Genomic DNA, 25,690 nt, shown 5'->3' with positions numbered 1-25,690 from the left:
AAGACTAGTACCGATCGACTGAGCTTAGGTTGTTATAAAGTACGCGAGAAGTTGACGCCCGGCGAGAAGGGCTTGCTGTAAGTGGACGAGGGAGTACTCTCAGATTCAGTCTGTGACTAGATGCCCTTTTATCTGGAGAGTCTGTCCAAGTTGTTTCCACGACGCGAAACATGAGCTGACACGTTACCACCATCCTGTGAGGCTGCAGATAAAGCGGAGACATTCTTCCGGTCACCTGCATCTTCCATACCCACTACGCCAGGTTGTGCCATAAAGAAGCGTTTTCCAACTTTCAGTATAAGCTAATAGAGGAGTAATAAATGCCTATTAAACGTGTTCTGCCAAGGTGCCGTGTGTAGTGTTGCAGCCATCTTGTGGCTAGGCAAGAGGCAGCGGTATGAGGTCACGGTCTAACAACGACATTATGTATACAAGCAGCAAAGAAGCGGCGTACTAATAACACCATAATGCGTCAGCGGGGACCGGTAAAAAACTGGTTCTCCACATGCCATTGCGTAAGGAAGATAGCGAACTCCACTGGGGAGTAAAATTCCCAAGTTATCAATGCCTCCGGGTTGGAAACCAGCACACGCGTCTCCTTGTGAAGCAGCAGCTTTAATTTTCCGCACAAGCTTGTGCACGATAATAAGCATCCTACAGTGTCTCACCAGAGACAGCGGTAATTGTGCCACGGCGGGGTGCCGCTCCCGCACGATTCAAGATATCAGCGGTCTGAGAAAAGGAGTAACAGGATCAACATTACTATGGCGAAATCTAAGCCCCATTGTGGAAAGGAGTGCTTGATCCACTATAGGGTCTGTAAGTGGCCCTCTGAGTTCATATGAAGCCAGGCACTCCAAAAGGAGAAGAAAGTGTGGGAAATAGGGAGAGGTAGGGCAGTGTTACATATGCCCATGATTTTTTTTTCTATCTGTCTTGACCTCAGGAAAGTTGGGGCGGTAACCTGTTTCCCGCCACTAGAAGTGTCTACTCTGCGGAGACCTGACGCTTGTTCCGTGTCGAATTCTGGGTGGAGTTAGAGGATCTGAAACACCTTCCGAGGACAGCACATAAAGTGGCTCAATCTCTGCATGTTCTCGTCATGAAGACCTGAGCCAAATAATGCACTCTTACACACAGCAGAGAACCGACAACCGCGCGATAAAGTTGGCGAGTCCTTTCCGGCCACTTTTTCATGCTCGCGCCCTCCTCCGCTGCATGCTCCTGCGTAATCCTCCTCAGATATGGCCATTGGTTAGACTATTTCAGGCTTCACGCAGCAACCATGGCCTCAACCTTTTAGCAACGCTCCGGCGTGTCAGGAAGTTCCGCCTTCCGGGGAATTCCCGCGATGAGGCCGGTGGAGCTGCGGCTACCTTTGAGCGTGCAAAAAGTGACGAGAGGGGAGGAAAAGGCGCGAAGACGCAGAAATTCAAATTTTGGCTACAGGTAACTCAGCTTCCACAAAACGCGATCAAAAATTCTTGCTGATGGGTATTGGTGAAGCTGCGTCCTTCAACATCCAGTAATATCGCACCTTTCTTGAGTGCCCCTTTCAGGGAATCTTTGAGGGAAGCAGATGCCGTTTTATGGACTTCAGCGATACATGGAAAAATGTGTAAGGGTCCTTGTAGTCCAGCTCATGTTGGGTGGACGGCTTTCTACAGCTGCTGGTAGACGGCGCTCAATCCCTTCCCGCCCCAGCAAGGAAGACGCAACACACATGATGGCGAACGTTGGAAGGTGAACTTTAATTACGTCCGGCGCTCGTCATCAGCGCCTCCATCCCTGCGTCTGGAACTTGCGGTTCGCTCCAGCCGGGTCGATGGAGTGCGGAGCGTCCTTGTTCTTCTTGGCCAGCGACGCGGGCCGGAAGAAGGGGTAGAAGCTGCTGATGTCCGAGCCCGTCGCCGGGGGGAACCGCGAGCGCCACTCGAATGCCTCCAAGGCCCCTGCGATGGTGGTGGTGGTGGTGGTGAAAAGCATGTATTTGGCTATATTTACAGAGAGATGCTCGGGGAGAGGAGTCTAGTGGGTCTCGCCCCTTCCGCTAAAAGGCGAGCTGGCATCACCAGCGGCTTATTGGCCGAGTCTTAGCGCTACCAGTGCTAAACTCGACTGCCAGTTGGCTCAGCATACGTGACGATGCTTTCTAGCGCCAGGGCCGCGGAAAAGCGCTCACCGGGCAGCGCGGTGTACTCGTCGTCCTCGGCAAGCTCCGTCTCGAGCCTCTTGGCCAGCGCCAGGCTGCTGCCCGGCCGGCCGCGGTAGAAGGCGGATGCCAACGAGGGCCCCAGCAGGGCCAGCGCGGCCAGGCTCAGCAGAAGGCTCCGAGACGCGTCCATGACAGCGGCTGTCGGTGTTGGGCACACGCTCGACGGGTGCGCACTGCGGGCAGTTAATTAGTTATATTGATTTTAATGGCGCAAAAGCAACTGGGGCTATGATGCGCCAAACACAAGGTGCATAGCAAACAGGCGCATTTTGGGGGTCCACGTATGGCTCCAAGCATGATATATGTGCCCCAAAGGTGCACAGGCACCTACCTTAGAACCGCTCAAAATGATGTTAACTGCAGCATTTGGTTCTCCCGGCGAACTTTTGCGGACGGTAACTGTTCTAGTGTCTGTTTTGCAGAATTAGTCTTTGAGGGAGTAACGCGTGGCCTTGTCAAGGACTAATGGCCATAACGGCCCGTTTACTCGCCTAGTGCCGACTGCTATGTAACTCTTAGTTCTTCCTGATTTTGACAGGTTACTAATCTTAAGCTTAGGCTGGCTTTTCGTGGACCGGATAAAAAGGAAATGAGCTATGCCCTTTGTGTAAGGTCGGACACAATCTGGTATGAAAGCAAAGATGAAGAGGGGAAAAATTGTTTTTTTAGGAAAGGGAATGACGTAGTAACTGTCTCACATGTCTCGGTGGAAACCCGAACCGCGCCGTAGTGAAGAAGTAAAGGAGGGAGTGAAAGAAGAAAGGAAAAAGGGGGTGCCGTAGTGGAGGCCTCCGGAATAATCTCGACAACCTGAGGATCTTTAACGTGCACTGACATCACACAGCACACGGGTGCCTTTTGCGTTTCGCCTCTATCGTGGTCGGGTTCGAACCATGGTACTCCGGCTCAGTAGATGAGCGCCTTAACCACCGTGCCACCGCGACGGGTCAGAAGAGGGGACTGAATCGTATTCTGCTTGGACATCCTGCCAGTCTTCTTAATTGATTAATGTCTGCTGATTCGTGTGCTTGCCCCGAAGTGGCTACCTACGAGGAACTGCGAGGTATACTAAATGCAGCGAAATGCAAAGAACCAAAGAACCTAACGTGTCACGACGATGCTGCCCAGATTGTTTAGAGAAATATTTTCATGCAAAAGTTGACGAACAACGGCGGTGACATTTTCAGGTTTAACAGATAAATTCTGTTCAAACAGCACTGCAAACTTAATAGCAACGAAAGTAAATAGGTGAACGATAGCTTTTTTTTTCCTCTTGGGTAATCCATACTGGGGAAAGAGGAGGGGCGAAATAGTGCGAGAGTAGAAAAAAGTAAAAATATTCGTGCCCCACCGCAGCGGTGGCCTATAGCGGTATGCGCATCCGCCTCGCCTGCGGGAGGTGCGGTGTTCCATCCCCAGTACCGCCGGGTACCCACAGTGATACAATGGGCACAAGCTTTCCCCTGGCCTCATACTCGGCTTCTTTAGGGTGAAATGCTTGGGAAATGGGTCTTTGACCCCATCTTGAGAAGACGAAAAATACCTTGTTTCATGGCGCTCTTTGGCCCCAAATGCCCTTGCGCGATAAAAACTCACAATTATCATCATCAAAATATTCGTGTAGAACTCGGGAACGTTTTTAGTCCTGTTCACAAACTATCGCGAAACTCCGAGAAGACCTGAATGCCGAAGCAGTCGAAATGTGCATTCAACAATCAAAGCTACCAGTAAGAACGTTCCCTGCCGTTCCAGTACGAATGTTTCTTATTGAGCGTCGCTGTTGATATATTGATGTCTCCGAGATCTAGAAGGTATTGAGCCGTTCTCGGAGTGCTGTTATACGAATGTCCTGTTGACAGAAAAAAAAAAGGCACTTAGCTTACCCTTTCCTTACCCTTCCTTACCCTTTCCTATGAAGATCGTCGACAGACACTGCGGAGAGGACAAAGATGCCCGTTTACTTCCCACACGGAAGCTCATTCCATGAATGTCTTAAAGGTCCTCCGTACGTGCGAAGCGCGGCTCTGACAGTCGGCCGAACCGGCCCGGCATCCGAATGCTGACGTCTGGGACGCCGAGCCTTCGCCAATCGCGAAAAAGGAGCGGCCGTGACAGCGGCGAACGCGCAGCCGGGCGTCGCGTCAAGAAAGCAACAGCGGCTGACGTCTAATCCCGGGTCCCTGATGAGATCCGGCTTAAAAGTTTCTCTTCATAAATGTTCGATGCCTCCGAAACGAGACCGAGAGCGCGTTTCTTTTCTTCGCGCACTCGATGTTTCGTCGAAGCTGCTCTTTCATTACGCCCACCAAACTTGAGCTCGCACCCGCGCGTGTGGTGAATGATGGCGTCTTCCAGAGCCGCGGATGCTTCATTTCTTCGATCATGTCAGCCACTCACGGCTCCAATATTGCAAGATGACGAGGCAAACCCGCCGTCTAACGCCTCACGGTATAGCAGGGTTTAAGAAGCACTCTGTCTCGTTGAGATATCGAAGTGTGATGCATGCGTCGAAGGTTGTGGAGAAAAGGAAAACTAAAAAAGAGTGAATGGTGCTTTATTGTCGTTGAACCAATGCTTCGTTAATGCCGTCCGGAACGTCGACAGGGTAAAGTCGGACGTCAGGAGGCCTGGACTGGAAGGTCTCTGTCATCGGATTAACCAGGGAAGATTGAGTAATACACTGCCACTATAAAATTTATAAATGGTTCAAAATAAACCCGTGCAGAGGAAGTGTATTGGCCTGGCTCAGGTAATTGATCCCCACACTGGTCAGTCTGTAATGATTGTACGTAAATCACGACTATTTCTGTCAGTACTCCTCCTACGTAGTTTAACCGGAAGCAGTAGATTATGTTGCAAGACAAATATTCGTTCTACCTGCCTTGTCGTGGCGCACAGGCTAACCCGAACCCGGGCTCCATTGGCTAGCGTGTCCGAGCCTTCGGGCCGAGGAAAGATGGAACTTGAAGTTTGGGAAAACGAAAACAAGCGGGTTTAATGGCACTTGTGACGAAACTTATTTACATATGAAGAAAAAGCAAATCTCATGGCTAAACCTGATTTTTTTCTTCAAATTTTCGGTGTGACCTGGTTTTTTACCTAGGGAAAAAGTGTGCCATCAGATGGCGCAACTTCTATGGGACGTCTTCATATAGAAGACCTGGATAGGTACACAGATTCGACAGGAAGCATGCTGCAGGACATGTGTGACAGGCATGATTTAGTTGTATGCAACAGTACCGAGAAGTGTGAAGGGCTCATAACATGGGAGGCAGAGAGTCTGCACTCGACGATAGATTATGCACTAATGTCACAGAGGATGTATGATAGATTAGGGGTAATGAGCATAGATGAACATGGTTCCAGAAGTCTAGGTAGTGACCCCAAGCGTATCAAGTTGAGTTTCAGAAGAGAAACCAACGTAGGACTGAAGCGAGATGAACAATCAGAGAGGAATTTTTACTCAGAAAAGCAATTGGAAGCAGCAGCCAAACAAATTGAGAAAGTAATTTTTGAGGATAGTGAAACAGAATGGACTTATACCAAATTAACTCGATTACTGGAGCTAGAGCTAGCTAAGGTGCGAGTAAAGCTAAAAGGGAAAAAACGCAAACACAAGAGTTGGTGGGATGAGGAGGTCAAGAGGGCGATAGAGAAACGTCAGGAAGCGTCCAGGGAACACAGATATTCCAAGAAGAGGGGGGAACCAAAACCCGAAGTAGACAGAAAATGGGATACCTTCATAAAGTGTAGAAGGGACGCATCCTATTTGATTAATGAGAAAATTAGAAGAAAGGGTGCCCAATGGATGTCAAAAGTAAATAAAAAGGATAGAAAAGCAGTTCAAAAATTCTGGAAACATCTAAGTACAATGAGTAATAAGACTAGGCTAGAGTAAAGGTTTATTGTTACATATCAGGGTATTCGACTAGAAGGGGATGAAACGATACAACACATAGGAACAAGGATGACAGAAAAATTTAAAGAAAGAAATGTTGCACATAATTTATCGAAGGAGGATAAACCGGTTACTGCAATAACTTCACTTGAGCAAAGAGAGTGGGAAAGGGCAGAGAAGAAGGTTCCTAGTGGCACATCAGCAGGGCCAGATGGTATTCCGATTATGTTAATAAAGAAGCTAGGACCAAAATCCAAGCAAACATTAATACAGGTAGTGAATAAAATGATAGTGGATGGGAAAGTCCCCGATGAATGGCGATTAAGTAGAATGAACATGATATATAAGGGAAAGGGGAACAAAGCTGACCTAAGTAACTACCGTCCCATAACAGTGACATCTGTGGTGTACAGGGTGGTGATGCAGATTATAAAGGACAGCATTTCAGGTGTGGGTGGAGGACGAGGGGCTGCTAAGTGAGATACAAAATTGGTTCCGGAAACAAAGGAGGTCGGAGGACAATCTATTTTCCTTGACGCAGTGCATAGAGATTGCTGAAAAGGAACACAGGCCCCTATGGCTAGCATTTCTGGATATTAAGGGAGCCTACTACAACGTTATTTAAGAGTATCTGTGGGACATACTCGGCACATTGGATGTGGAAGATGGAGTAATTAAAGTTTTAAAAGCTATATACAAAGGTAACAGAGTGCTTATAAAATAGGAAAAAAAATGTATCAGAGCCTGTAGAGATACAGCGGGGGCTTAGGCAAGGATGTCTTCTGTCTCCTTTGCTGTTTATATTGTACTTGCAAGGGTTAGAGGCCAAACAAGAGAGGAACGGACTAGGCTTCAACCTTTCTTTTTTCAAGCAAGGAGAATAATTTAAGCAGTCATTACAGGGACTAATATACGCTGATGATATAGTGCTAATGGCTGACAACAAGGAAGATTTACAGAAGTTGGAAGTTGATAGACATATGTGGTACAGAGGGAGATAGATTAGGTTTCAAGTTTGGTAAGGAAAAATCTGCAGTCATGGTATTTAATGATGAGGGCGGCGAGCATAGAATACAGCAGTTCACGCTAGAAGTAGTGGATGAGTACAAGTATCTTGGGGTGTGGATAAATAACGTTGCTGAGTATCTGACAGAGCATGAAAAATATATAATGAATAAAGCTAGTAGAAATGCAGCTGTCATTAAAAACAGGGCACTGTGAAATTACAATAGGTATGAAGTGGTAAGAGTATTTGGAAAGGGGTGATGGTTCCTAGCCTGAATTTCGGTAATGCGGTCCTGTGCATGAGACCAGATGTTCAAGCAAGGTTAGAAATTAAACAACGTGGCGTAGGGAGGCTAGCTTTGGGAGCACATGGCAATACACCAAATCGGGGGGTACAAGGTGATATGGGATGGGCGTCGTTCGAGAGCAGAGAAGCTAGCAGTAAGATAGCATTTGAGGAGCGATCGAGAAAAATGGGGGAAAAGCAGTGGACTAAGAAAGTTTTCAGATACCTGTATATAAGGAATGTTGACACGAAATGAAGAAACCGAACTAGAACATTTACAAGCAAGTACATGGACAGCAGTAGGGGGGCAGATCAGCAATTATCGGTGAAGAAAAAGGTTAAAGAAACTGAGAGAGCTCTGTGGAAAACAGGGATGCTGACGAAATCAGCGCTGGGAACATACAGGATTTTTAAGCAGGAAATTGCCAAAGAAAATATCTATGATAATTGTAGGGGAAGCCCTTTGTTGTTTGAGGCCAGGACGGGAGTTTTGCGGACTAAGACATATAGAGTCGGGTACCACGAGATAGACATGTTGTGCGTTGCGTGCGGAGAGGAGGAGGAAACGGCTGAACACTTGATACTTTTCTGTAAAGGGCTTCACCCTACAGTGGAAAGCAGCGGGGCTGATTTATCCAAGGCATTGGTGTTTAAGGACAGTGAAGGGAAAGTAGATTTTAAGCGGGTAGAAGTGACCAAGCGAAGGTTATACGATTGGTGGCTAAAATCAAGAGAAGAGTAAAATTTCATAAGTCATGGCTAGGTGGCTTGAGCAACCGCCCGATTTAAAGGGTTCAGCCGTATCCACCCATCCATCCATCCACCATCATCATCATTACCATCACCACCAACAATGGCAACAACGGATATAACGATGGCCGGCCACGGAGAGCTGCCCGGCCTAAAAGTAAGGCTGGTCTCTGAATGACGCCAAGGATGCTGTTTCTCTTCTTAATACAGCCTATAAAGGTGATCTTACGTTATGGTTTCAATGCACGGTGGAGAGGGCGGGGCAAAGAGAGGTAACGACACAGGCTCTCGCTTTCAACTTTAATGCAAGGAAAATTGTTTTCAAAATAAGAAGGAGGAACCACGTTATTTCGGTCGAATAATAAGCGCTCAGACCGTTCATAGCGTGACGCACAAAAGCTGTTTGTGAAAGTGTGTAACCCCCTTCCAAGAAACTTCTACAGCCGCTAAAAACTGTCGCCACACCGAGGAACTTCTGCATGATGTACACATGATAAACATGGCTGTAAATGGCAAAATGAACCTAACTTGCTGGAGCAAAGACAGGAAGCTGCTGAAGTACAATGCGAACAAAAAGTGACAAAATTTTAATTCAAATATAAATGAAAAAGAGAAAAAAAATCTAGGTTCAAATCACCAAACAGTTGCATAGTTAACATAAAATATTAAAAAAAACAGCGCAGCAAAACCGGTCTGAAACGCGTGAGAAGAAAAGGATTAAACAAAGTGAGTAAAGAATTGAACATGAAGACTTGAAAATGCGCCCCTTTTAAAAGTGAACTGACCCGAAGGAAATTCGCAATAATTTCGCCGACGGAAATCGAGGCTTTTTGTTTGTAAATGAAATGGAAGGACAGCTAACACACTGGTCATGTTTAATCGAACACCATTAACATTTTCCCAACGCCACGAACCAACTAGCCCCAGTCGACAGTATATTTACGCTACGCAGCAAGCGCTCTAATCTCAGCCGCTTAAATGTTCTCGCACAATGTTTGGCTACGGTATTTGCGAAGAACTTTACCTTTTACTAACCTTGGGGTGCTTCGCCAGTTCTGGCAATCAATGCCTGGGTTCCTGGTAAAAGCTTTGACGACATTATGTGAGTATCCTTTAAACTTCCGTACAGCCACCTGCCCGCCTTCTCCGATTCCCTCGCCCCTTTTTTTTATTTGCCATTTGTCAATGGTAGGCAATTAACCACGGCTCTGTGCACATTATGAAGCTGTTTCTGTGTCCGGGGAATTGTGTTTTGTGCCACAAGCGAGTTTATCTTAGGTTTTTTTTTGTCATTCTGTCAACACTTCGCATAGTTTCATATGTGTCACTCAGAAATTGCAAAATTAGAATGCTTCGCAAACACGGGAGCCAAGCAACGCGCGAGATCATTGAAGCGGCTGCGATTAGACGGCTGCAGAGCAGCGTGTCTGCTGGTCTTCCATTTCATCAATGCTTTGTATCCCTGTTTTGAATTGGGTATAGGGTCACAGCGAACTGATGTGATGCCCTCTCTACCTCACTGCACGGCCCCCTTACTGCTTCGCAGTCGACACTCGGGATGCGTGCGTTGGAGTTCGACGCCGGGCCTTGGCGCGATCGGGCACAACACTTCACACATCGGGTTATGAAGAGCACACAACCGGTACGAAAGGAAGAGAAAAGCGTAATGGCGGAAGTCGCGGTGCCGCCTGTTCCGTGTACCCGTCCATGTTCCCTCGTATAAACAAACCAGCTCTCGCTGGCTATTAGAGCCCCTACAGCAGACACTGCCTGATCCGCGGTCACATCCTCAGCCTTGCCAACGAAACGCGAATCGGTAGGCCCGGGCCTGGCTTTCCTTCGTCGAACGACTCTGCCGCAAGCTTGGTAACCGTGGCACGTGTTTTGTGTCTCTGATTACTTAGCCTCTTTCCTTCGTCACACACAATCTGTCACTTAATCTTCTTTTCTTACTTTTTGCAGCTCTGAACCCGACGTTGTTAATTCGGAGCACTCTACTGCGAAGTACCTCAAGCCGAAGTACCGCTTCTGGACGTTAAATCCGACATACCTCACATACCCCACCTCTGCGCCTTAGCTACGTTCTTTGTTGTTTTTTTTTTTGCAACTTTACTGTTTTTGGCCAGGGGTTAATTCGCGAGAGAGCTTTCAGCCTAATTTTCTTTAGGGGCGATACTCGCATTCCAACGGAGGCGAGGTGCAGAAAACCTAATTTAGTGACATACCAGTCACGATAGAGAAACGCTCGCTTAAGTCGGCCTCTAGGCCCACCGCAGTGGTCTTAGAGGCTTTCGTTCTCATTAAAAGCCAGGGCTGCCCGCTTGAGCAGTGTCACGTGGTCTAGTATTCGAACTGTGTATACCTGCATGACCGTGGGCGTTTTTCGCATATTTTGGCTTCCAAAAAGTAAAAGGAGGTGTGCTCCATCGCGACCGAAATTTTCCTCCAGACATCTTGACATACTATGCAGGAAGTTAATTACTCGGTAGCAATCCTAATTCTAATCAATGGCAGCCAAATTATGCGTAGGAAATTTCGGCCCTATAGTTTGTTCCGTGCAAGACAGGCCACATATATTGCCTTGCGCGCGAAGTAATGCAATTCTGCATTAACATTGTTTTCTCTTCCAATATTTCCTTGCTGCTCCTGTTTCGAGGCCGCCAGCGTTTCATAAATGCTGTCTGCCTGCAGGACTGCGTAAAATCTGCACTTCAACATCACGTGCATCAAATGCGAGCTCTAGATTCACTAGTGAGGTCCCTGTGTCCCTAACTAGGAAATGTGAAATTACCCTTCAATTGTGGCAGCACAATTCCGAAAGTGAGCCGGCCAAAGACCACTAAGACCGCATGCCGAAATAACACGCCGGAGGCCATTAGCAGTACACACCGTCGCAAGAGTATTCGATTTTCGTACCCTAACGAATATCGTCTAGCTCATGGGAGGCTCACTTATGTTCGCGTTCGTCAGAGCGTTAAACTGACTCCTAGCCGTAGACGGATCCATGCACATGCACAGAAATGATCCAGATCTGCGAGTCGGCGATGCAAGCCCATCTGTATCAGAACAGAGGCGCAACGTGTGCACAGCTTCGCCAGCGTTCCGGCCAGAGAGCCGAGAATGGATCGGCCGTCACTGACGTTAGTTCGCGGTTTCGACAGCGCCGCATCGGGCGGCGCAGGTGGGCCTGCAGCTACTTCATTAACGTGGCCGGCAGCAGAGTGATTGCTGCCTGCGCTATCGGCGCTGTGCGTCACGTGGGTGAGAGCTCTTAAATCGGGCTATCCAAACGTATACGGTCTCGTCGCAATCACTGCTGAACCAAACATTCCAGCGTCCCGTTTTAAAGATCCTAATAGGTCCACTATATATATATATATATATATATATATATATATATATATATATATATATATATATATATATATATATATATATATATATATATATATATATATATATATATATATATATATATATATATATATATATATATATATATATATATATATATATATATATATATGCGCCGAGAGCGAAACCCGAGCGCTCTTGAGAGCTTCACAATGGCGGCTACATTGTGGACCTACAACATACAGTGTGCTTATATATTCTGGCTTCGTGTTTTTTAATGCTAATTGACTTTGGATTGTGGGCTATATTATTGCTTTTTGTTGCTGTGTTTTTGTAATGCGTGCTATGATCCATTAATATTGTCAAGAACTAGAAGAAGACGAAGGGGGCAGTGGCGAGGCACGGAGCGCTCGCGCCAGGCCCGCAGCCATTAGATCATGCCATAGCCATTTGTCAAGCCATTCTGTATTCAGCGGCTTGCCGTCAAGTAAATATATTTAGGGTCATGATTTTGAAATGTTCTTTTAATTTTTTTTTCTTTTCACCATGTGACAGTCACTATCATGATTATTTTTCTCCTTCTAGTAAACTTCGAAACTATGTTGAGAAACTAAACTTTCAGCTAATCTAATGTAGCTTTAAGACGTCCCTGACCAGGAGGGTGCAGAAATGAAATAAATATTGCCGTGACTGGGTTTTGAACCCGAGGTGGCGCGAAGAAAACAGCTTCACTGGCCACTGCACGAGAAAACTAGGCTATCACCGCAGCCCAGCGCGCCTCGTGGTAAACTGCAACACACCCTCGCACTGTGCATTGCACGTAGTCGTCTTCGTCAAGTTCCGCCTCCGGCGCCAACAAATCAGATCAGAGCTTAACCTGAGTCTAATACCATCGCCAGACGTGCCGACGACCCAGCAAAGCAAAGCCATGAGCCAACCAGTTTAAACATACGCTTTCGCGCGTCTACTCGGTTTAACTACGCTAAAACCCTACCACTTTTTGACTAACCATGCAGCAAGTATGATTGCAGACGACCATTGTCAGTGGCTCTGCTGAGGTTGTTGCGTTTTCTAAGTTCGTGAATTGTTTCCTGCCGGTTGTAAGTGGAAAAGACTAATAATATGTTCCACCCAACTGCATAGGCTGCCACCAGCCGGCCATAGCTGCCTGCGGGGAATACACGTAAAGTCTTGACGAACACACATCACCTGGTTGAACGTTTTCTCGCGTTAGCGCGCGTACCGTTAATACCAATTTAGCTACATGCCGCATTTGTGTGCTACAGCTTCGCAGTAAAGAACGAGCACATCGAATGAAAGGCACTAATATCCAGCCTTGGCTGCCGGCGCCTCACGCGTACTGCATGCATGATTGCTCACAATGAGAAACTTTTTCTTTAATGAGCCAAATTAAAGGTGTTAGTGCCTGAAGTGGTACTTGGCAGATATCTTTCAGCATATCTCAAAGCATATCCATCTTTCGACTGCGCAGATAAGTTCCTAAGGCGGACCACCCAGGCGCCGTTCCTAGCCATATACGAAAAAAAGATTCGAATAAGGCCTCTACCCAAGAACATAAACCCGCAAACCGAATACGGTCAGCAGGAGGCAAGAACCAGAGGTACGCATCGACACTTGCAGAGACTACAAGACTCCATCCACGTCAATGCAGCCAACTACAAAGACATCCCCCACAGATTCGTCATCTGCGGGGTACCCCATGACCCACCGCGTTGGCTCAGTGGTTAGGGCACTCGGCTACTGATCCGCAGTACCCGGGTTCGAACCCGACCGCGGCCGCAGCGTTTCATTGAAGCCGAAACGAAAAACAACAACCCAACTCAGCATGAGTGCACAGAATGCGAGGCGAAAGATTCAGCGTTACTGTTGGCGTCTAGCCCTGCTATCCGTCGTCTGTTTGGAGCTGCTTTAATGATGACACTCTTCGCATTCTTGGCTGCGCTTGCCGCGCTGCCCTCCTCGTATTTCGGCGGTTATTGCCCATTGACGACGAAATAGCATTCCTCGAGGAAGCGCATGAACACGTCACCGCCCACAGTTGTGCGAATCCGTGCGTGTACTTCGCTTTTACACAATTTTCTGCCTTATAAAAAGCTTTGTTTCCGGTAAAAAAAAAGACATATTTGCAATCACCAGCATCAGCCTTATTGCGCCCACTACGGACACCATATCTCTCCAATTAGCCCGGTCCTGTGCCAGAAGCGGCCACCTTATCCCCGCGAACTTCTTAACCTTATTTACCGAACTGACTTCCTTCCGCCCCTGAAACGCTTGCCTTCTCTTGGAATCGGAAGGAAACAAACACTCAAACAGACTGCTCAGTCGGGAGCAACGCTACGAAAATGTATATGTCACGTTATGCAGTTGAATCTCGATAATCTGAATTCGAAGGAGTACGAAAATTTCTTCGAACTATACGGAGTTGAAATTAAGATGGGTGAAGGTGGGGGTTGTATAACTAAAGCATCAGTTCGAATAAACCGAAATCTCAAATTCAGCGAGCTCTAATAAACGAGAATTGGCTATTATACGTGTGTGAATTCGTGTTGATTAGTTGCATCGACAACCAAAAACGTCATTTTCGATCACAACATGCTCTCTCTCCAAATACTCCGTCTGATTCTAATCGTGGCCCCGGCGCTAACAGTAGGAAACGTAGGTATTTTAAGTCTTCGTGCCGTACACGCCAGCGGCCGCCGTCGCCTGAGCCCATAAAAGTGCCGCCAGGTGTCGCAAATCACCGGGGCCCAGACGAGGCAAGCCTGCAGGCGCCGTGTCCACGGCGCGGCTTGGGGGATAATCTCATGGCTTGTAAGGGAGCAAACGGGGATGGCAAGAGGGGGGGGGGGGGGGGGGGGGTTACTGGTCGATCGCTGCCGAAACCGTAAGATACCCTCCGGCAAGCGCCGGCCAAGGAGCCTGTCACAGCTGCGGGGACTCCGCCCGAGAAATGACGACGGCCGTATAAGGTCGCCTTTGCGCGACTTGGCAGACTGCCTTCGAGCTCGAGCTTAGTGAGTGTAATATCACGATCCCGTTGGGCTCTGCATACAGTGGAAGTTTGCGGGTACATGCTTTCTAGGCTCCGATGCAGTATCGGTGCGTCTGTGAACACGCGCACTTTTTTTTTTTCGAGGAGTTTCTGTAAGGGTGGAGAAGGAACATCATTAATTAAGCATTTAAGCTTCGCCTGAAAAGCGTGTTAATTATACTGCGCAGTATGTAGCCTAGAAGAGTGGGCCTTTAACGCGGGCACCACAGCGCCGGCTGCGTCATTTGTGGAGTCCCGATATCTATGACCAATAACCAATCGACAAGCTACGAAGCGGCGTCTTTCGCAGCTTTGTGGCGGAGCGTGGACTCCGCTACGGGTTGGCGATACGGATTGGGCATACCGCACAAAACAGTTTTAACGAATAAGCTAAAGCGGTCTCTGGAGAACGTTGACGAAGCACTGAACAAGAACAGGAGAAGTTAAGAAACAAATGTTATCCTTATATAAGTGTTCACCCAAATGAACCGAACGGCACAGCTCCATCAGTGATTTTTCATTACCCGTCTTTTGAAACCATGCTCAAGCGGTTTTACCGAACTCTAACTCGGTTTACAGCAAACAGCTGTCGTATAGGCTTCAAGGCCTCGTAGTTAACCTGAAGAAACTGGAATAACAAATATCAGGCGTATCCAGGGGTAGTCAAATTGGTTTTTAAAAAACATCGGGTGCTTCCATCCACGCATGCGGTAGACACAAAGTTAGGTCACTACCTGCCACAATTGCCACAAGGACGTCACATTAGAATGTATACACCTGGAGGCGATGTTAACTGCACAAGGTGTCTAAATAACGGCGATACGACTCTTATCTCGGCAAATTAACGGATTGCTTGCTCGACAGGGTGTTTCATTCATTCATTCATTCATTCATTCATTCATTCATTCATTCATTCATTCATTCATTCATTCATTCATATGGCTGAAAACGCAAGCACAGTTTAATATATGATTTCAATAATTTCATTTCCGCTGCTCTGGCATTCTCACCTATGGAGGATGGATCAACTGACACAGCCCGAGTGATATAGTGAGCCTAAAATTCCCGCGTGATACTTAGTTGTCCGACATAAGATGTAGCGTTTGACCCGCAGCTTAGCTCACGTTGTTGTCCCCATTTTTCTTGAGCCCAATTGGAAACGAACTGATCAGAAAAAGTGCTCCGAAACTTGGAACGAGGATGGGACTACACTAAAGGAACTTCAAACATAATGTACAAACTCTTGCAAAATATACAGTCCACCGTGTTTGCTTCTGGACAGTGCAGCGTTGCTCATTTTGCATCGACAGCTTTCAAAACAACCTAAAGATGAGCATAAATCTCGTCAACCACCCGAACCTTAGAGCATCCACGGATGATAGAAGAGCCCCGCAACGCGATTTAGAGGCAACGTGGATTCAGAGGCGGAATCGCTGCTGCGTCGCGATGATTCCTACTCTGCGGTGATTAAATTTTTTAAGTTTTTCACTTCTTTAATGAACTTAACGCAAGTGACTCTTTAGTACTAGGCTCGTATAAAGTGTATCACAGCATATCTTGCAGGATGAAAACATTTTGTTTATGTGTGTCTATATATAATAAAACATATGTTCATATGTTATCTTCCAGGTCTTCCTTGAGAGAAGTGGTATTGTCTTAGGACTGAATACACTTTTTATGCCAAACATTGCAGCCAAGCCTATTCGAAGTGTCCCCTTCCCAACATTCTTGCGCCTACCCATGGCAGATAAGCAACCGAAGCGCCTCTTCTCTTCCTGGAGGTAATTAGAATGTCTGTGATCAGTCCCGCCTGGACTGCTGTCGCTGTAAAATCGAGAAGTGCGCTTCGCGGCGGTGTCTTCATCTTTCAGAGCGAAAGACTGAATCGTGTGGCTACGTGAGCTCACGCGAACTGCATATCGAGATGCGAAGAAACTAAGACGCAAGCTGTCAATCAATGTCGAGCTCGTAGTTTTTTCTCTTGAGCATGTCGGGTCGGTGGCTGCAATCGAAGACTCGCGCAGACCTTTCGGTCGGCGCAAGCTCCTACATTCCTGGAACACATCAGGAAATTGGAGAATGCAATTGCCGAGGGCTCGATACTTTTTTGTGTGTTCGATGAGGAACGAAGAATGACGCTTTGAAACACCACGTGGAAAAGGCGAAGTCCGTCTTGTCTCCATATTTTCTACGTGATGTTTTAAAGCTACGGTCTTGAATCCAATCTTATGTTTGACCAACTGGTCACCCAATTTAGGCTGCTAACTTTCATTCTATGAAGAGCGCACAGAGGGAAACGGTGCAGTCGATGCTAACCACTGGGTGTTTTCTGAGCGAATCACTGCTACCGTAGGTGTAATAAGCACGCGAGGTCAAGCACGTATATACTCCGAAGCCCTGCGTGGCTGCGCGCGCCTGTGCTTGTAGAAACTGACGTAAGGTATCTCCGTCCCGATGACGCATCCACAATTACTTCATTGATTACGTAGTGTCTTAAACTTACACAGAATGCGAAAGGGCTCCAAAACATCCGAGTGCAAATGTGCGGCTCCGTGTACCCAAACTCGGACCATACACACTGGAACTGTACCTCTAGGAATGCCCCACACTGAGACTGTAGTACAGTTATGCGCAGCGCAACGTCACCCACTTCCCAGCTCCGAAATCACATGGGAGAACTGGGTAGCGCAGCTGGACAAAACGACTTCTTCACTGGTCACCCCCGTTCTCACCATCGTTGGGTAAGACATTTGACCCTTAACTCGAAGGCGGTGGACCCGGACATGATTTATGTAGATATTTTATCTCTGCCGTTGCCGCTTCTGTTCGGCAAGCCCCGCCTCTCTCTTCAAGAACACGCGTTTTGCATATACATACGCATTGTCACAGCACAAGGCTTTTTCTCCAGTGTAAAACTCTACGGGACCGTATACAAGTCTGCCATTCTCCACCAGCTGAGCTATCACTTCGGCTGTGAAACTAGAAACATTTATCAGCAATGTCATCCACCACTCGGTGCCGGCTCTATTTCAGTCCTGTGGGGTACGTGACACCAGCGGGACTGTTTACGCGATACTTAAGGTCAAGCGTTATTTTTTAAAAGCGCTGTGGTAGAGAGCAAGAGAGAAGTATTTAATATGAGTCGCAGGTCCTGGTTGCTTGTAAACATGGGCGGGTTGAAGCTTGAGTTCAGCCCGGTATGATGCAGTAATATACCGCACTTGCTTCTGTCTAAACAAAAAAAAATACTTTTTTATTTTTTATTAAATCTACTGAGCGGGCAGCTCACCCTTTCCAAACCATTTGCCGTTCTAAACCTACGAGAACACTCCTCGACAGGTCACTATATATAGTGAGCGAATAGAGCTTTAGTAGGATGTCAAGTTGGGCTGGTTGTTAGTTGAGCTAGTTGAGCTAGTTGGGCTAGTTGAAATCGGGTCAGTTACTATTTAAAGGGACACCCAAGACAAATCGAAGTTCACCTATTTTGATAGGGTGCCGCTTTCTAATCACGACGAGACCGCTCTTACAGAAAATGGACCCTTTGCAAGCTAGAAAAGGGCAAAAAACGAAATGCAGGTGTCGCCACCGCCGGTCGATTTCGCAAGTAAAATGCGTTCGTTGGCTACGATTTTTGGATGCTGATCCAAGAGGCTACGCTACAACGCCATTCACCTCAAAACAGCAGCAACCCGTCCTTTTCGGCAAGGACGTCACAGAATTGGATCGATTGGCAGGAAGATTATTTGAATCCAATTTTCTCCGCTTAATGCGTATTCGGCTGCCGAACAAACCTCAGCACAACCAGAAAAGGTCATAGAATCAACTTTTACTGAGAACGATAATGTGGATGGAGTTGTCCTCAATGTTCTTCTAAGCTCCAATTTGAAAGCGCGAAAGCAGGGCGAGAATAAGGACGGCGCAAACGCTGATTGTAAGAACTGCTGCTTTATTTTCCACCAAGAAGGGTTCTCTTGGTTAGCTAATAGTGCAAAACCACGGTGCAAGTTTAAAGTAAAGCAGAGGATTCGAAAGTTGAACAGGAAAATAAAATCGAATTCTGGGGTGCGAATATTGACGAAGGCAATTAGCGAATATCTGATACACACCGCAAGTGCCCGGCTCATATCGATCTGAAGGCGGAAAGTAAATTCGGCGGGTTTTGACGAGTGAGTTCCCGGGTTCGAACCCGACCGCGGCGGCTGCGTTTTTATGGAGGAAAAACACTGAGGCGCCCGTGTGCTGTGCGATGTCAGTGCACGTTAAAGATCCCCAGGTGGTCGAAATTATTCCGGAGCCCTCCACTACGGCACCTCTTCCTTTCTTCTTTCGCTCCCTCCTTTATCCCTTCCCTTACGGCGCGGTTCAGGTGTCCAACGATGTATGAGACAGATACTGCGCCATTTCCATTCCCCCAAAACCAATTATTATTATCGTCGTGTCACTTCCTTGCGATCGCACCAGCCTGATATATAATATTTCTTTCCCTTCGTTTTTATACCATTCTAGTCGTGCCCAGCACTCAATGGGTAATCCCAGAGATAATGGGGCGTGTCTTTGCCAGAGCTTCTGATGAAAGGCGATAACAATCATAATTGGATACAGTCGGAATATAATTTAAATTTGCACAGAAATATAAGTTTTTACTCGTCACATGGGGTGTGACGTTGTTCACCAGCTCCGACTCTCGTCGTTCGCTATGACCAAGGCGCCTGGAGAGTGATTTGTTGCACCGCTCAGTCCACGGTGGCAAACAGCGATTTGTCCATCCTGAGGAAAGACATTGTTTACTTTAGCACCAGTAAAGATGGCGTGAAAATTGTCACCGCGAAAATTAAGTACGCTGCTCGCACACGTGAACGAAAGATAATGCTTCACAGCTTGAGAATGGCGACGCCAAATATCAGCGAACACACTCGAGTAATATTTGTCAGTGGCATCGCAATTAAGTGAGTGGGAAGACCCAGACTTTCTTTCATCGGGCTACCAATAGCAGTGCTAGGATACCATAACTGCGTCATAGTATCTTCAGAAACGACCGGAAAGTCAGATGCTGCAATGCATGCCACCGTCATCGCTATCAGCTCCGCCTACATCCACTGCATGACAAAGCCTCTTCCATTGGTTGCCAATTATTCCTGCCCTACGCCAGCTGTTGTCACACTATTTCAGCAAATTTCCTGGTCTTATATACTGACTTGACGATACCATGCCCAATAGCGACCATCTGCGATGGCCATACTCATTCGACCGCCCCCTTTATAAGATGGGTGCCCGGAGAAACTTCGAGGAGTGGGTCATTCCAGACGCAAGCCAACACCTGTCACGCTACTGCTGTGGAACCGTATTTTCACGTAATTCAATGTGGTTGGTGTACCAGAAGTCGCGACGTCCCTGGGACCGATCACGAAGCGCAAAATACCTCCACCGCTGCTGTGATGACTCTTAAAGGTCTAATTAGACGTTGTTTAGTGCAACGCAGTCAACGAAAATCATGTGCTGTGGAGTTTTCGTGGCGCGTTGGGCGTTCTGAAGAGGATAACTTACACAACAGCCGCTCGCCCAACTCCTCCCTCCAACTTGCACAGCGGGCGCCTAGATGAGCGATAACTTCGATAAGAATTTGCCTTTAATTTAACAGGCAGTGTAGACTGCAGTCAACTTACACTAGCGCGATCCTGACGCGTTTCTCAGCGCCTTAGTTGAATACATCTTTGATTTGTCACACTACACAACCTGCGCTGTGATTCAGAAAGTAAAGTGCCGTACGCCTTTCGACAGACTACACTGTTATGAGGGAGGGGGGGGGGGGGGCGGTGAGGGCAATATTTACAACCGAACATTCGTGAAGTTTCAAACGAACATCACGTACCCGAAATCTTGGCTCCACGAAATTAACTGCATCGCGCGCGCCAAGCAATTTGTTATCGAGAAGAAATCATTCTCATTTCTCTGCTGCATCAACCGGAGTTCTCGAATAGCCTGAAAGCGCGGTTTCGCAATCCATTCGGCGAGCGTCCGATAGCGTGCATCCGCCGACCGCCCGGCGCAGGCGAAACCTAATTACACGCTTCTATCTCAGCATCGCAGGTGCGTTCCGTCAGTGCGCACGCAAGCTGGCGACAAGAGACCGCCCCCTGGCTTTCTTCATCGACTGCAGAAGCCTTCGTTGTCGTGAAGGCTCCGTGTTACTGGCTCGGAAGACGTCGTTTTCTGTTTGTTGTTGTTGTTGTTGTTGTTGTTGTTTCTTGCAATACCCTCGAAAATGTCTTGTTTGCATGGCATCGATTTTGCTCCATAAATAACAGCTTATTATACGGAGTGGCTCACAATAGCTCACTTCGTTAGCTCAGTTGGTAGAGCGACTGCTGCGGTGAAGCGGTTGTCCCGGGTTCGAACCCCGGACCAGGTCGAATTTTTTTTTTAACTGCGAAGTTTCTGAGAAAGCTGTATAGCTTTCTTTTGTAGACGTATGGCTGTGTTCGGATGGATGTCAGTGAGTAATTACTTCCTTATTATAAAAAAAGAAACGCTCCGCCATCGGTGTGCGCGAATGACGGTGTAAACTGCTGACGGATAAATGCACGGAACGGAACGGAGTGAACGGAGTGAGTAGCTCACCCATGATAGTGTAAAATTTGGTGAAGAAACACCTCTTGTCGCCTACTTTCCTTCCTTTCGGCAAAGAGAGAAAGAAATACTTTAGCCTGCATGCGAAAACCGCAGGCGTGCTACTCGGCATTAGGTAGGGGGATTAGGGAGAGGAGGGTGCTAGCAGTAGAATAGAGGAAATAATTTAAAGTAGAAAATTGAAAAATACAAATGTGTTCAGAAAACTCAATTTGAATAAGTCTCATGAGGGATTAAAAAAAAACATCTTAAGCTTGTTTAGAAGTCCAATGTCCGGCAGACGTGCAATTAAGTACCTTTCTATACGAATGTTTTTGAGAGTGAATTATCACCGCTGTTGTAACTGAGTATGGTGGCGGGCTGGGACATTTGTGAGGCCTTTTGCGCCTTTGGACCTTGCCTCCTCTAGCCTAGTCGAGAAATAAAGTTCGAAGTTCAGTGCGCGGCGCTGCTCCAATGCGAAGGAACCTAAAATACATTTCACGGTCAGTGGTATTTGCCTAATGGTCTTCGTTTTAAACTTGTAACATGTCTGCCTGTTTGTTTAAGCTAGCCATTCCAAAAAATGTGCGACAGTTTCGACTGAGCGGCAACTATCCCAGTTCGGACTGATTTTATTGTCCCAAGCGGTAGTGGTATAGCTGTTCGGAAATGCTGTGCTCAGACGAAATCGATAGTAGTGAGATTCCAGATGCCGATGATGTCGTTACGGATGTTTTGATTTTAAGTGCGGGTAAGTAGAATGTAAGAACACATAATGATTGGGCGGTAAGCTCCAGAGCTCATCGTTTTTTTTTCATAACCTTATATATCAATTTGTGATGAACTAGATATTGTAGTAAAAAAATACATCCCGTAATTCCGCCACTGAAGACCTTTTTGGGCCGGTTCATCAGCTTTTTCGTTTCACCAAATTCTGTGACGTGCTCGAATTCATTGAAATATTACGCAGCTGCCTGCGAAGCTGGCTAAGTGATGCAGGTATACACTGTTAATGAAGACTGGCAGGTGATTAGTCGTTCTGAACACTTCAGACAGGCTTTGTGAATTAAAGTCTGCAAATAAGGCCCACCGTCGGGCTGTCACTCGTATACAGGACTGCTTCTTTCATACTGTGCAGCTTTGCCGATGTGGAAGTTGTCGCTCGCTCAAGTGGGCAGGAAATTATTTGTCATGTAGAGGGCACATATAGAAATCACAAGAGGAGCCCTCATTGAAAGAGGAGAAGCCGTTAGGGGAGATTTTGGTCTCTTGTGAGCACGTTTCTGTTGCGTGGTTCAGAGCAGTTTGGAGTATACCGTGCCTATACGACATGCGGATCTGAGAACGCTTGACTGCAGGTAGCACCGCCTCTGGCAGGGCTCATCAAAGCACGAGATATGCCCACGATATTTGGCCTGCCATGCAACTATACGCCATCATTCTTAACCTCTTTTGTCTTTTTTTGTTTCATCAGTGATTTCGCGAACGTGCTGTCCTATTTAATGTGACCCGCATGTTGAAACTGACATTCACGGAACGATTATCATTACAAACAGGAGTAATATTAACACATTCGAGAGACCGGCGTAAAAGCAGTGTAAGTACGAACACATACAATGGCACACAGTGACTCAATTGAACGCATTGTACTTTCAGATAGGGCCCTTTAGATGTCGCACCATTTCCTCTCGGTCCTGATCGATCCTATTGACTCTGGAAAAAATAGCTATATCCGGATCGCTCCATTCAGGGAGAGGAGACAAAAACTTGACCGCCGATGTCCTGTTGAAATAGCGGACCCTTAAATCTCCCTGTCCTCTGTTACAACACTAGACTTACAGCGTCTCTGTCGCACTGCGTCTTAAACCAATACCCATTCATCCACCTGATGAATACCAAGAATGTGATGAAGGTGGGCCTGAGAATGAGCGATGCACCTGTTGCCTCTTCCCCAAGGAGAGGGCGCTAGGTATAGGTAGTTTTCCTATGTACCCAATCGTTTTGGTGAAAAAGAGTCGACCGCTCACATCAAGCCTTAGATTATTATGGAATAATTCCAGTCGTTGTTCTTCTTTTAATTTGCGGCTGCGACTGTTCAAACAGGAACATTAGAACCATGGTCAGAGATTGTGCTTAGGGATTAGGGATCGAATTAATCAAGAAATACAAAAACACATTCTAGAAGAGGCATTTGGTAAGCCATAGGTATACAAGGTATAACGTGTTCGCCTTCCACTTTTTCGAACGCTCTCCTTGCTAGTTGTGCCACTCGGGTTTGCACTGCAGCTGCAGGTGAATTACAACGTGCACCTGCTCTTGAAATTTGAGCTCCACTGAACGGTTGGCAGTTTCGCACGAAGAGCAAACGCGTGTTGCAGGCAGATAACTCTTAAGTTTCTTAAATGACAACCAACCTCCTAAACAGCTAGAAAAGCGACAGAGCGCTGGAGGAAACCAAAAAGTGGCATCGGGTTTACTGCTAAGACAAAGTTTAACACCTTAAAAATCTTTCAACCGTCGGTAGCTTAAAAACGCAAGTGACGGGCGCACGACACAAGCCTTCCTACATGGAATTGATTAGTATTTTTCGACTTCCTCTAAAATTCTTCAGCTTAGTTAAGCGCCTGACATCAGCATAATTGTTCACCCTGCTGGGCAGTTTGATTAGGATGCAATATGTGCATCATTACGCAATGTTTATGACTCTACCACAAGGTGTACTCGACGCCTAGTCTTCCGCTGCAATAAAGTTCAATTTGTCTCCCCCTCTATATGCAAGGCATGCTGCGCTGAGGCAGACATCCATTTCTGCAATCCGCAATAAGCTAGCATCTCTGGCAGGTAGCGCTAGCAGTCTGTTTAAACAGTCTTCGGTGTAAACCTGCCGAAATGAAATGACATGAAGGCGTAGAAAAATGTCACACCATGAAATTTACCCGGCCGCAGATTATTCGCTCGCACTGTTTTCCAAAACCGCGGCCGTCGTTTCTACGGGAAGCCAACAGGCATGCACCCAACGAGATCCGGAGCGTCGCCTCACCGTCTAGGCTGTCCGAGGGTCCGGCACAGCGCGGGGCGTCTCGGCGCGGGGTGCGGGTGTGCAGCGCTCCGCTGTCCTTCGATGCTGCGGCGCCGGTGGTCCGACGCGCGGCCCTTTTTGTCGGCCCGGGGGCGGAACCCGGGGCGGCCCACGGGTCGCCGCCGCGTCATCCCATTGGCCGCCGCCCGCCCAACTCGCTGCACCCACGAGGGGCTCCCCACGCATGCTCCGCGTCACGCAGTAGCGTCACGTCACGACCGTATGACAGCACTGTACTGAGGCTAGGCGATGACGCCACGGCACTGCGGGACAGGCCGCGAGGCATGGGACCGGGTAAATTTAGATGCACCAGTATGGGAACGCTTTAGCGCCCCCCCGTCCCACCGAACAACGAGACGGACACGTTGAGTCGCTGTTGCGTGGCTGTAGCTCGCAAAGCCTGGAGAATGGAAGAGTGCGTCAACTTGTCGAGCGTGCGAATAAATCATACAAAGCCAGACCGCTGAGAAGACTCTTCGCCGCAGGTCATTATAGTTTCGGGCGAGCGGGCCGATAATGAATGAGGGTGGTGTTCAAATAAATCTTGCTTTTATAGTAATATACGTACAAGCTTGATGAGCAGGTTACTCAAGCACACTCAAAATCTATAGACGCGCATACGGCTGGTTGCGCTAAACCCGACGCGTGGTGAGTCAGTGTTGGCAAGCTTGACACGCAGCCTTCGCGAAAGCATTTGATGGCTAACCTTCCGTCAGCTAATCAGCTCATTAGTCAATGTATATGAGATAAAGATAATATCTCAGTAGATAAGATATATAAAGTGCTTTGAAAGTAACAGTCTATGGGTGCGACGACAGAGGTTAAACCATTCAAAGGATGCGTCTACAATGTCTATTCGACACCGCGTTCTGCTCATTCAGTTTTGCTGAATGAGCAGAACGCGGTGTCGAATAGACATTGGCAAAAAGAATGTGACCCAAGAGTGCCATGAGAGATCTTGTGCGGAATATGCATGTGAGAGAAAGAAGGCGAACTTAGTTGTCACTTCGTGTAAGGAGTTAGTACGGTGTGTCCAATGTACACATTCCTAAGGACAATGTTGTGGGCTGGTTGGTCTGACATGACAGGAAGAAACAACGTGGAGACACAGGACGATGAAGGTGAATGGCACAGCGCCTGTGTCGTTCGCCTTCGTCATCCTTTGCCCACACTGTTCCCTTCTCTCATGAACATTAGTGCATCTAGTCCGTTGCTTGCAACATGCGGTTTATTGTGCGCAGTGACCGTGTTGTAAAGTGTTTGCTCAATATCCAAGCTAATTAGCACTTACCATCAGTGCAACCCACTTACTAATAATTGATTACAGGAAGCCGAAAGGGAAGCCCCTTAGGCTGTGACGAAATGATGTGGAAAAATATCCAACAAAAGAACGCTCTATAAGCGAGTCCGCATCACGTGCTCTCAACACATGTCTTCGG

At 47.3% G+C, this 25,690-nt stretch overlaps 1 protein-coding gene across 1 annotated transcript; it reads right to left on the bottom strand.

Annotated features, from left to right (window-relative positions):
- Positions 1 to 1,729: 1,729 nt before the first annotated feature.
- Positions 1,730 to 24,397, bottom strand: LOC144123640 (uncharacterized). Its single transcript, XM_077656437.1, has 3 exons — positions 24,213 to 24,397; positions 2,183 to 2,388; positions 1,730 to 1,952 (listed from the first exon to the last, which is right to left on the bottom strand). The coding sequence occupies exons 1-3, from the start codon at positions 24,380 to 24,382 to the stop codon at positions 1,774 to 1,776; spliced, it is 555 nt and encodes a 184-aa protein (XP_077512563.1). The 5' UTR covers positions 24,383 to 24,397; the 3' UTR covers positions 1,730 to 1,773.
- Positions 24,398 to 25,690: the final 1,293 nt, after the last annotated feature.

This window comes from Amblyomma americanum, chromosome 3 (assembly GCF_052857255.1).
Source record: "Amblyomma americanum isolate KBUSLIRL-KWMA chromosome 3, ASM5285725v1, whole genome shotgun sequence".
NCBI lineage: Eukaryota > Metazoa > Arthropoda > Arachnida > Ixodida > Ixodidae > Amblyomma > Amblyomma americanum.
Note: the sequence above shows the minus strand (reverse complement) of the source record. Positions and strands in the feature narration are given on the sequence as shown.

Bases quoted from the DNA above. Each gene is read 5' to 3' on its own strand.
- LOC144123640 (XM_077656437.1), bottom strand. From the start codon at position 24,382: ATGACGCGGCGGCGACCCGTGGGCCGCCCCGGGTTCCGCCCCCGGGCC. The intron at 2,389-24,212 runs GTGAGGCGACGC...AACTGCCCGCAG, and splicing joins ACCCTCGGACAGCCTAGACG to TGCGCACCCGTCGAGCGTGT. The intron at 1,953-2,182 runs GTGAGCGCTTTT...CCACCATCGCAG, and splicing joins CGAGTACACCGCGCTGCCCG to GGGCCTTGGAGGCATTCGAG.